This window comes from Panthera uncia, assembly GCF_023721935.1.
Source record: "Panthera uncia isolate 11264 chromosome A1 unlocalized genomic scaffold, Puncia_PCG_1.0 HiC_scaffold_17, whole genome shotgun sequence".
Taxonomy (NCBI): Eukaryota; Metazoa; Chordata; class Mammalia; order Carnivora; family Felidae; genus Panthera; species Panthera uncia.
Window position 1 is genome coordinate 124,245,077 of NW_026057577.1, and position 12,159 is coordinate 124,257,235.

At 43.9% G+C, this 12,159-nt stretch overlaps 1 protein-coding gene across 1 annotated transcript in view; it reads right to left on the minus strand.

Moving 5' to 3' along the window:
• SKP2 (S-phase kinase associated protein 2) overlaps nucleotides 1-12,159 on the minus strand; it is a 32,857-nt gene that overhangs the window by 13,468 nt on the left and 7,230 nt on the right. The window contains exons 3-6 of the mRNA XM_049648171.1: nucleotides 7,070-7,181; nucleotides 4,485-4,628; nucleotides 3,052-3,186; nucleotides 1,359-1,457 (exon numbers count right to left, since the gene is read on the minus strand). Of these exons, the coding sequence (XP_049504128.1) occupies nucleotides 1,359-1,457; nucleotides 3,052-3,186; nucleotides 4,485-4,628; nucleotides 7,070-7,181 (490 nt within the window). The remainder of the gene's footprint in view (nucleotides 1-1,358; nucleotides 1,458-3,051; nucleotides 3,187-4,484; nucleotides 4,629-7,069; nucleotides 7,182-12,159) is intronic.

The window sequence follows — 12,159 nt, forward strand, 5'->3', positions numbered from 1 at the left end:
TGTAGGTAGCACTGTCTCAAGCTGCAAAGAGAACACAAAGCCATGGATAGAGTCCTTGCCATTTCACGCACAGAACCTCTGCTTCTCTAAGCAGCTACCTCCCTCTGCTCACCTGAAACTGCCTTCTCCCTTCCTGACACACTCCCCTGCCCTGGTTTGCCTCAGAAAGTTGCCTTAGTGAGTGATGCCCCCTTCTGGAAATGGAAGGAACACTCTCCTCTAGATGGCTCAAACCTCATTACAGGACTAGATGGAGAAACTCTAGGCTGTTTTCTTTTTCAACCAACCATGTTGTTAGCAAACAACCAGAGACTGAACAATCACTCGAGACACTAAAAAAATATGTATCGGTGGATTATACCAGGGATTCCCAATAAAGAAATGCTGACATTGCAAAAAGCCACTTCATCTTACCTGGCCTCTGCTAACTGAGCAAATGAAGGATTCAAAGACAATATCCAACCATTAAACCACAAAACCTATTCCTGAATAGGGTTGCTGCTGAATAAATGTAGGGTTACACATTTTACTTCACTGAGAACATTTTTATCCAAAGGTAATCTACTTTCAACAGATTAAAGAGATATACGGGCGTGCCTGGGTGGTCGGTTCATTAGTTAAGTGTCCGACTTCAGCTCAGGTCCTGATCCCACAGTTGGTGAGTTCGAGCCCCATGTCAGGCTCTGTGCTGACAGCTCAGAGCCTAGAGCCTGCTTCAGATTCTGTGTCTCCCTCTCTCTTTGCCCCTCCCCTGCTTGTGCTCTCTCTCTCTCAAAATAATAAATAAACATTAAAAAAATTAAAGAGACACACATACAATGCTACAGTAGAAAGATTAAGAATTATTAAAAAGGACACACAAATGCACACACACAACACAGTATTGTGTATTCTGTGAGCCATGTCCCCCTCCCATTTAGTAGTATCTGTAACTGTAGCCTTTATTTATATACTAACATTATTATATGACACAAAAATTATTTTTCATGGAGCCACCCAAATTTATGATATTTGCATAAGTTAGGTCTACAGATATTATAGGGAAAAGGCCTGACTGCATAGTCACATATAAACAGATTAATCTCAACCGGACTGTTGATAAACACAGTACTAAATTTCCCTTATTTTAATAGTAAAAAAAGAAGGGGGATCACTATACAAGTATCCCCAGCAAACCCAAGTGATCTGCCTCCTCAGCTTGAACAGAAAGTTCAGAGGGTAAAGGATGGATGCTGTGTTACCATCAGGAGCACAGAGTCAGGAAGAACTCAAGAAATATATTCGATTCTACTCTCATGGGAGGGATAGTTGTATATTTGCCAAAACAGTTCTATAATCAAATCTCACATCATTCTTACCTGGAACAGCTGCTCAGCAAAGTCTTCAGGGCAGATTCGGAGAATCCAGAACACCCAGAAAGATTTAGTCGCAATAAATTTGAGTTCTGTGCTAGGTTACTGGAAAAGGAGGAAAATGTCAGAATACCAATACGCACTATTACTCAACTAGTAAGCATTCTGAGGAAAACAGGCTAGAGAAGTTAAGTACTCAAACACACAGGGCTTTGAGCCAGAAGTGAGTTTCAACTCCTGTCTCACTCTGTATGACACCAAGCAGGATGCTTTGCCTCAGTTAATTCATCTGTGAAATGGCAGTACCAGTACCTTCTTGGTAGGGTTGTTAAGATTAAATTATATAATGTGATAAAGGGCTCAGTACATGCCTGGCACAAAGGAAGCACACAAGAAATACTAATCAATGTAGTTTTATTTATTTTTTATTATTTTTTTAAATAGGTTTCACGCCCAGCATGGAGCCCAATGCGGGGCTTGAACTCATGACCATGAGATCAAAACCTGTGCTGAGATCAAGAGTGGAACGCTTAACTGGCTGAGCCACCCAGGAGCCCCAATGTAGTTTTTAAATTAAAAAAAGAAAAGAATGATGGAATAAACATTATTTATTTTTCATCCATAATTAGCACTAACTTGTAGGCACACTTTTACTTGTCAAGTCTCCAGGTTCTTTCAATTAAACTTCTCTCAAATTTGCCCTCTCTTCTGCATTCTCAAATGCCTTGTGTTAGTGGAATTCAGTGATTAAGAGCTAGAGTTCTGGAATCACAATCTATAACCAAGTTCAAATCTTGGTTCTGCCACTTAACTACCTGTGAGACCTTGGACAAGTTATTCAACCTCTCTGTGCCTCAGTTTTCATATCTGAACAAGAGCTTACATCATAGGTTGCTGTGAGAATTTATGAGATGACCTTTGAAAGTGCCCAATAAATGTTGGTAGTTAATTTTATGTATTTTTTACATCAGGTTTCATCATTTCTTACCTGAGTGAACACAAAACCGTCTTAAGTAGTCTAGTTTTTTCCTTGTCTGATTAACCTGCCAAGGTGCCTAACAAGTTATTTTCCTAAATTTCAACTCTGACATGTTCCTTCCATTCTCAGATCCACTCTCTTTACGACGCTTCCCTCTTCAGTGCCTATCATGGAGTCCAGACTTCTTATAGCATGGCAGGGGCCCATTATGATCGGGTCCTCGCCTCCTGTCACCTCCTCACTGTGCCCTACGCTCTAGCAGTTCCCAACTACTTCAGAGTTTAGAACTGCACAGGCGGCTTTACCTAGACTGCTTCTTTACCTTGTCACATGGGGATCTCCAACCTGAATATCTCCAATACTCAGCTTAAGAGTCACTTCCTCTGAGGAGGCTGCCCTCCCTAAATTTAACTAGGTCTCTCTGTGGGATGCATGCATCTAACAAACACACTGCACTGTAATTATCTGTCTCTCCCATGAATGGGGCAGGGAGTGGGCCTCTATTCATCCTTGCTTGTCTAGAACCTCGCATAAGGCCTGGCATATAGTTAGCATGCCAACTTGCATTGCCTGGATGAGTCCCGCACAGTACTGCAGAAGCACAGATACTTTCTGAGTCCATCTGGAGATGGACAGAAGGGCACCCCACATATATTCCGGAAACAAAATTAACATACAGAAAACAACTGCCTGTGGGACATGTTTCTGACGGCCACTCACTTGACAATGGGATCTGACAGCTGGAGGCCTTCCAGGCTTAGATTCTGCAGCTTGGAGCACCGGGACAGAATGCCGTGGAGGGTAGACACATCGATTACAGAGTTGGACAGATCCATGTGTTGCACACGGAAAGAGCTGAACACAGACGGGAGAAAAGAGAGGCTACGTAAGGTGGCCCACACAAGTACCTCCAGATCAAATCCAACCTCATCCCCTCCCCAAATGAGCAGCCAATCACAAACAGGATCCTTACTACACATTTCAAGTACAGTTTTGGTCTTAAAATAATTGCTACTAGTAACTCCTTTCCCTCACTCATTTTAAAATTCAGGAGGATTTCTGCCAGGTCAAAATGGTGCTGCCCATTTTGCTTAGGAAATTAGTCAGTGGGCATGATGAGAACGAGCTGGAGGTGGCTGACAAGAAGATTCTGCGTATGATGCCTCGAGGCAAAGGTGAGTGAGTGAATTACTGAAACAGAAAAGACAGCAGAAGAGCAAGCTGTAAAGGGCTAATATTGAGAGGCCTGGAGGAAACACAGGTGTGGAAGTTTCTAGGTAATTGGACCCAGTTGTTTGAAAGAGAGGGATGAACTAGAGAAGAGGATTGGAAGGTTCTGGCACAACTGTGGGTGTATGACAGCATGTCCAGACAGTGTGTGGATCGAGGAAGGCAGCCAGGGACAGACCCCAGAGTAGCAGAAAAAGAGGCACATGTGAAGAAGACCCAGAAGGAATAGCCATGGGAGAAGGATAAACACCAGTGGAAGAGGGGTGCAGTCATATGACCATGGAGGGAAGGGGAAAGAACTAGAGTTGGGATCCCTGTTTTGTCCTTAACTCTGCCATTTTTAGCTTATCTTTCTGTTCAGTATCTAGTCATCCCACTCAAGCTTGGGATGGCATTAAACCATACTGCAAAACTACGAGGAAAAGAGAAGCAGTTTTTCAAAAACATTCCAAAAAGCAAACAAAAAGAGGGCATTTCTTTCAGGTTGCAAATCTGTCCACCATTGGATCAGAAACCCAGAGCTACAAAATCCAGGAAGACTCCTCACACACTGTCTTTATCAGAACTGGCCAGTGTGGCAAGAGCTAGGCTGGTTGAGTACTGTGCACGGCCCCTGCCTCAAGCGACTCACAAGGAGCATCTGCTGAGGACCACCCCCTTGAGAAGCAAAATGTGCATCTCTGACCCTCAGGAAGAGCCCGTAAGTAACCCTGACTTAAAGTGGGAATGGGATCACGGTAAGCAGTGCCAAGTTTCAACATAAAGGCCATACAGCAAAGCATGCACTTAACATTCCACTGCATAGCTGACTTGTCACAGGCCAGAAGGCTGGACACAGAAAAAAAGCAACTTTTCATCTGCTTCTACCTCAAGATTTAGAAATTGTCTTTTCTAGTTTTTTTTTTTTTTTTTTTTTTTTTTACCTGAAATGTTCAACTAATGGTTGATCCACAAATGATCGTGGGCAGCGGAAGGCAACCACCCCTCGAGACAGCAGCCGGCCAATCACATCCGGGTGCAGGTTTTTACCTGTGAGGTCCAAGGTCTGCCACAAGGACTCATCAAACCTGGAAAAGAGGAGGTCCTTAGTTAAGTCAGGGGCACTGGATACCAGAGGCTCTTACCACTGTTACAGAACAAGGGGGAGATGGCCATAAATCACCTTGAAGCAAATTCCAAAGGAAGCTGTGTTTCTGAGTTGATAATACAATTAGCTATGATACTTTTGAGATACTATTGACCATTTCTTGCTCATCTCACAGATTAGCTTCCATCTTCATCTATATATGTATTTCAATATACCTTATTGAATAGGTAGGTAGGTTCAAAGTTGCCTAAATGATCCCACCTGCTGTTTTTGATAAGCATAAATGAGTTACCACAATCACCCTAAGTAACATGTAAATATAACTAAAAGGAGGGAGGTCAACCCTATAGCTGACCTTTGCACATGGGTTTGAACTATGCAGGTTCACTAACATGCAGATTTTTTAAAAAAAAATTTTTTTTTTTAACGTCTATTTTTGAGACAGAGAGAGACAGAGCATGAACGGGGGAGGGTCAGAGAGAGGGAGACACAGAATCTGAAACAGGCTCCAGGCTCTGAGCTGTCAGCGCAGAGCCCGACACGGGGCTCGAACTCACGGGCCGCGAGATCATGACCTGAGCCGAAGTCAGCCGCTTAACCGACTGAGCCAGCCAGGTGCCCCACATGCAGATTTTTTATAGCACAGTACTGTAAATGTATTTTTTCTTATGATTTTCTTAACATTTTCTCTCTAGCTTACCTTATTGTAAGAATAAGAGTATACAACACATATAACATATAAAACCTGTGTTAACTGTTTATGTTATGGGTAAAGCTTCTGGTCAATAGTAGTCTATTCATAGTTAAATTTTTGGGGAGTCAAAAGTTATATGTGGATTTTTGACTGGGCTGGGTGGGGTCAGTGCTCCAAACCCCCATGTTGTTGAAGGGTCAACTGTACTTTATTAAGAAATAGTACTATCAAATATCTACTAGGAAAAAGGAACCCTAAAAAGGAGTTTGGCTGTTTTACAATACCCTTTAAGCTTAAAAACAAAAACAAAAAACGTATATACATGCATGGAAATATATGTAGTTGTATGAACTAATGTGAAAGGAAAAAGGAAAAATATTACTTAGATTTTGGATAGTGTTTCTAAAGCAAAAATGAGGTACTAAAATGTACTGAACAGTAAACCAGGGGGCTGTATAATAGCCACAGTTTAATTCAACTTAACAAAAAAAAGAAAACATGAGATCAAGCACATGAGGGAACATTTTCAATGCCTACTAGAATTTTATTCTTTAATATTACTTGAAATATGCAGACCACCGGCAGGGCTTTGAAATATCGCTGCATAAAGAAACTGTCAACGTGTTATTTGACTTCTATTAACAAGAAGGCACGACTACAGTACCTGGCACATAACAAGTGCTTAATAAATGCTGGTTATTGCTTTTATGACAACTGATACAAAGATTAACAGACTCTGCATGAAGAGGAGAGCTGGCTGAAAGAAAATCGATATGGGGTCACTTAGGGAGGGATCAGGGAAACTCTGCCACCACTGGCTCCAGCATTCCAGGGGTGCACACCTCCCCGTGGCTCTTCTAAGCAAACAACCCACTCTGTAAATACCCGGGGCGTCTTACTGCCCACACACCCCTGAATGGACGGGAAGGGGCTCTTGCTGGCTCACAATAAGAACTCCAGAGATGTGCAGGGAGAAGAGAGATAGATGGCCTTTAAGCACAAAGGATGGCTAGTGGCTGGCCAGGGAGGACAGGTGGTGAAGAATGGACAAAAGTTCTAACTGCAAACAAAGCCTTCCCCCACTTCTGGCCTGTTACTGCCTTCCAACTCACCGAGACGTTCCCTGTGCAGCTCACCGTTCACACTTGAAAAGGGGCAATCCCGAACCAACAGAGACACCCGTAACTATTGGTTTCCATGTGCTACACGCTTCCACGAGCCAGGCACTGCACCGCCATCTTTATGCTTCATCCTCATAACTGTCTGGAAGGTACTACGATCTCCATTGTATATATGGGGGGACCGAGGCTCAGAAGTGTCAAGAACGTCACTAAGGTCCCAGAGTGCTAGGTAGCAGAGACTGGGTTCGCATTTGGATCTAATACCAGGACCTGTGTTCTCCCCTCTGCGCTCACTGCCTGGCCCACGGGTGTGAGAAACCGTTGGCATCCCCCTTCACTCCTAGAACATCACCTGGTCGAGAGTCGGCATCCAACCAGCAATAATACAGGAAAAAGTTCTCCGAGGTGGGTATGTTTACACCTCCAGGAGACTCTTCCCTTCCGCTGTGAAATGAAGTCACTATTATTAATATATGAAGATACCTAGTTTGCTTTGTGGTACTGTATTTTTCTTGTTTTTCTAGTTTCACTAGATCCAAATGAATAAATAAATAACCCTTCTCTTCTCCTTCCACACATAAACCAAAAGGGGTAAAAAATACTTACGCTAGGTGATACCACCTCTTACAAACACTGGAGACCTTCAAGAGTTCAGGGAGGCACAGACAGGAAAAGATTCCTAAGAGCAGCTCGTCCGGAAGGGAGTCCCATGAAACACCTTTGAGGGAGAAAAACAATGTGTCTTCTAATCACCACTCATTCACCCAATTAAGTCTACTGAGTCTTTTCATGCACTTAAAGGATACACAACATTTAACTTACAGGGTAATCGAATTACTCATCCCACAATTGTTTTTCTGTTCACCCACTGTCTCCGTACCCTGTGGTGAGGCACCACACCTTCTCAGCAAAGGAGAAAAGAGAAAACCAAGAATACTTTTCATATCATTTTTCCCTTCAGCATCTGCTGGCCAACCTTAGTAAGGGCTATATTAAAGGCGGTACAGAGCAAGTCCCCCCCTCCATGGCATACAATAATGTCACTGATGCCCTCCATGGTTAAGAAATGCCTGGTTTCTCTCAGAAGTGGATTCGGTGGTGGATTCAGCCATCAAGTATTGACCTTATCTACAAGGCAAATGAAGTTTTTTCCTCTTTCTTTCAGATTTACAGAAAGCACTCAGAAGTCCATTTGCCTACAAGTGCACTATCAGAAGGGTGCTTTCATCTATCTCTCTATTTACTATGGTGCCAGGGAGCATTCTAGGTGTTGGGGAGAGAGCAATAAATAAGATAGACAAAGCATTTTAGCTTCATGGGACTTACATTCTAGTGGGAGGAAACAATCACACATGTAAAAATAAATTACAAGATCTGGAAAAATTGATTAGTGCTATGCAGAAAAGTTAAGCAGAGTAAAAGAGAGGACAGGAAGTACAGGGGCCAGTGTTCAGAATCTCAACAAAGCGGTCAAGGAAGGCCTCACTGAGACAGCGATCACTGAGCAAAGGCTTGCACAAAATTAGGGAGCCATGTTTTCTAGGTATAGGGAACAGAATGTTTGTTTTGAGGAACAGAAGAATGAGCAGGGAGGTGACAGAAGATGAGAGATGTTGGGGCCAGGTCATGCAGGACTCTACATCATGAGACCTTTAGCTCTGACTCTGAATGTTGTGAGGAACCACCAGAGAGCGCGGAGCACAGAAAGTTCTGAGAGGATTGCTTGGGCTGTGTTAAAAAACAAACAAACAAACAAACAAACAAACAAACAAAAAACTGGAGGGGCGCCTGGGTGGCTCAGTCAGTAGAAGGGTCCTACTTTGGCTCAGGTCACGATCTCATGGTTTGCGAGTTTGAGCCCTGTGTCAGGCTCTGTGCTTACAGCTCAGAGCCTGGAGCCTGCTTCAGATTCTGTGTCTCCTTCTCTGCCCTCCCCTGCATACACTCTCTCTCAAACAAAAACATTAAAAACAAAAGAAAACTGAAGGGGGGAAAAGGTGGATATTTTAAGATGAGTTTTGTCTTATAAAAGCAATGTCTAAATAGAACTCTTACATAGGAACATACAGAACATAACCCACAAGATCAGGATAATAGGACAATGGCCAAGAAGGAAACAGGTATGCATGGAAGAAATACTGAGTGTTTAGATCAGTTCAGTAACTCACCTTCCTAGTCAGTCTCCTTGTACCTCCACTCGCTATTGTACACCAAGTCTAGCGCTATCCTCTCCCTTCTGTGATGGTTCACAAGACTGATGTCAGCTTGACTGGGTCAGGGGCAGGCTAAATATTTGGTTCAACACTATCATGGGTGTGTCTGTGAGGGGTTCCTGGAGGAGATGAACGTTGGAGTCTGTCGACTGAGAAACACAGATTCCCTTCTCCAACGTGAGTGAATCTCATTCAATCCAAGTCCTGATGAGAACTGGTTTTCTCCCTGCCTTTGAGCTGGGACATGGATCTCCTGACTTCAGACGTGAAATGGAACCATCTGCTCTCCTGGTCCCTGGGCCTTTGCACTGTGGACCTGGGTACTTCCCAGCTTTCGTAATAGTGTGAGCCAAGTCCTTATAATACATCTCCCTACATCTCTTATTTTTTCCACATCTCTGGAGAACCCTGATTACTAACACACTGTCCCTCTTCCCCGTTATCTAAAAGGTGGATTTCCTGCACAGGTACACTGAACCAGGCTCTGTGGAGAACATGATGGAGAAAAGCACTGAGGGTGATAAACGTGGCACTTGCTGTCTCTGGGTGGTATTCTTGGGCAATCTTTCCAAGTTTGAACATCTCCATGGTCCCCCCCAAATATGTAGCCTAAGGTCCAAACTGCTTGGCATGAAATTTATGTCACGGACCCACTCATTTTTCTAGGTTCATTACCTAGAAATATGTTCTAGCCATTTGGACTTACTTGTAATTTGTAGAATGAGTCATTCTGCACCACATCTCAGAGGCCCTGTACGTGCTGTGCCTGCCCCGATTGCTATTAATTTAAAATCAAGTTGCTATTGGAGCCCCAATGCTTATGGAAGGCTTCCCATGACATCACCAAAAATGGGTAACTTTTTTTTAACCACAATTTTATTATTTACTTACTCATTTGTTTAGCCCCTGCCCCTGCTGGGCCATGAGTTCTTGGGAACAAAAAAGTATTTTTTAAAAAAAATAATCTTTGTATTTCCTGGAACTCGCATGGTGTCTGATACATTCGTATGATATATACATGCATATACTTATTGAACATGTCCTATCTGTGGGTGTCTGTTCTACAAATATGAAAAGGGATGGCCAGCTCAGGGTTTGAGACACAAACGGGAAATTTCAATGAAGTATCATAATGGGCTGCAACAGGGATCACAGTGCTGTGCTGTGCAGTGGATGGTGGTAGAGGAGAGATCAGAGAAGCCCTCCTGGAGGAAGTGGGCTCTACTGAAAAATGAGGAAATATGCAGTTGCTCAATGAATGCCTGCCCCTCCCTCCCTGAGGACAAAATGATTCACTGAGGCCCTGAAACCAGAAGTAAAGGGATGAGGGCAGATCATCCATGCTGACCCTGGACCACAATGCAGGGAGGCAGCTGGAGATCACTCTGAGGCTTCTCAGTGTGGCAACAACCCCCCTTCACCCCAAGGCTCCTCCAAGCTCAGCATGGACAGAGGACAGGGGTTCTCAAATACGGCTCCTGCTCTGCTTCCCAAATTCAAAAAAGTTGATACATTAGCTTTTCTTAAGTTCTCCTTCCATTAACTCTTCTGAACTCCCTGACCTCTGGTGCCTCTTGAATACGTAGATCAGATTCTAGCATTGGATTTGGCAACAAAGTCACACGCTTCGTTATTTCAAATCCAGGATATTGAGACCACACTAGGGCTTGCACTACGATCTGTCCACTCCTCGTGACACCAGGTGCCTGGCCTCCCCGAGGGTGAGAACCACTGGAAGGGAAGCATGCTGATGGGAATGCATCTCTGTGGCCCAAGTCTGTGAATACTGAGCAAGTTACCTAATCCCTCGGGCTCGGTTTCTACATCTGCAGGAACAGGAATAAAATGATTTATTTTGCAAAGTAGTTCCCTGTGGAGATTAAATAATATAAGGGAAGACATCAAGCAGCAGAGTCAAACTTTCCTTTCTCCTTCTTGCCTCTATCTCTCTCCTCTCTCCATTAAAGCTGCAAATTTGCCTTTTGTGATGACTTTTCACTGCTGCTTGGAATTTCACTTATTTGAAAACACACTGGGTTTTAATAGGGTTTGGATGAGGGCTGGAGCATGTGATTGACCAAGAGGCCCAAACAGCCCTCTATCTAAGTTTGGGACCTCCAGAAGCAGATCCTGAGGACCTGAAGTCAAGTAGTTTATTTTGCTAAGTAATCCCAGGAAGCATTGGAAAGTGAAGAGATATGGAAGGGAAAGAAGCTAATTCGGGGAAATGTTAATAAGCAGGTTACCGCCATTGCCAAGTGGAGTTCAAGTCTGCCGGGGACTCCAGGAGACCCTATAGCACCCTGCCCCAGAGCTGTCTGTCTCAGCCAAGAGCATGGGTGCTGGGGTATTAATCCACCAACAACTCTCAGTCACTGGGTGTGGGCTTCTGGGAGTGGGGCAGAAATGTTAACTCCCACATGCCTGCCCAGAGAAAGGCATCAAGCAGTCATATCTGTATGCAGGAGAAAACCTGGCACATAAAGGAGTGCTGAGCTTCAAGGGGCTATGGATGGGGCACGATGCGTCCTCTAAAGACAGTGGAAAAGGAAATTAGGGAGGCTTGTTGTGAAGTGCAGGGCAGGAGAAATAAATTAATGAATTTGGTGCCTATTTTATTGGGAACATACAAGAAATCAGAAACAATTAGAACAACATGAGCTAGGTAATTAAAATGCGAGGAGGAGGGCCACCTGGGTGGCTCAGTTGGTTGAGCATCCAACTTTTGATTTCGTCTCAAGTCATGATCCCAGGGTTGTGGGATCTAGCCCCGCATTGGGCTCCATGAAGCCTGCTTGGGATTCTCTCTTTCTCTCTCTCTCCCCCCTCCCTCCCTCTGCTCCTCTCCCCCACTCATGATCTCTCTCTCAAATAAAAAATTTTTTTTAAATGCGAGGAGGAAAACTAGTCACTATTGGCAGCAAGGAACACAGAGGTTTGCAGAGGACAGCAAAGCTAAGCAGTGAAGCACACTAGTAAGGTTAACACTAGAATTTGGATGTCTTCGTCCGTCCAACTCCTACTCATCCTTCAGATCTCGGCTTAAACTTGTTACCCCCTCAGAGGAGCGTTACAGATCACCACCACAGCCCCCAGACCCAGATTTGCACACCCAGCACACCGCACAATACTAAGCCCATAACTGGCATCCAATAAAGCTTTGCTAGATGCATCATACCTTTTACTCTCCCTTCATGCAAACTGAATATGCCAATCCTGCGTTTGCATTTGCGTTGACTAGTTACCCTTTGCTAATCAAGAAAATACCACACACCCAATGCCTAGGAGAGAGCCTGACAATGAATATTAGAAAGTACTCAAATGATGTTTCACGAAGGAATGACTGACAGCCCAAAGAAGAATGCTGGCTTTATTCTACACACAGGCAAGACTGCTGGCTTCTTAGGACCAGTGAGTTTCCTTATTTGTAAAATGATAAGGTTGGCCTATGGCTCCACTTCAGCAAACATTCCTGGGTGCCTA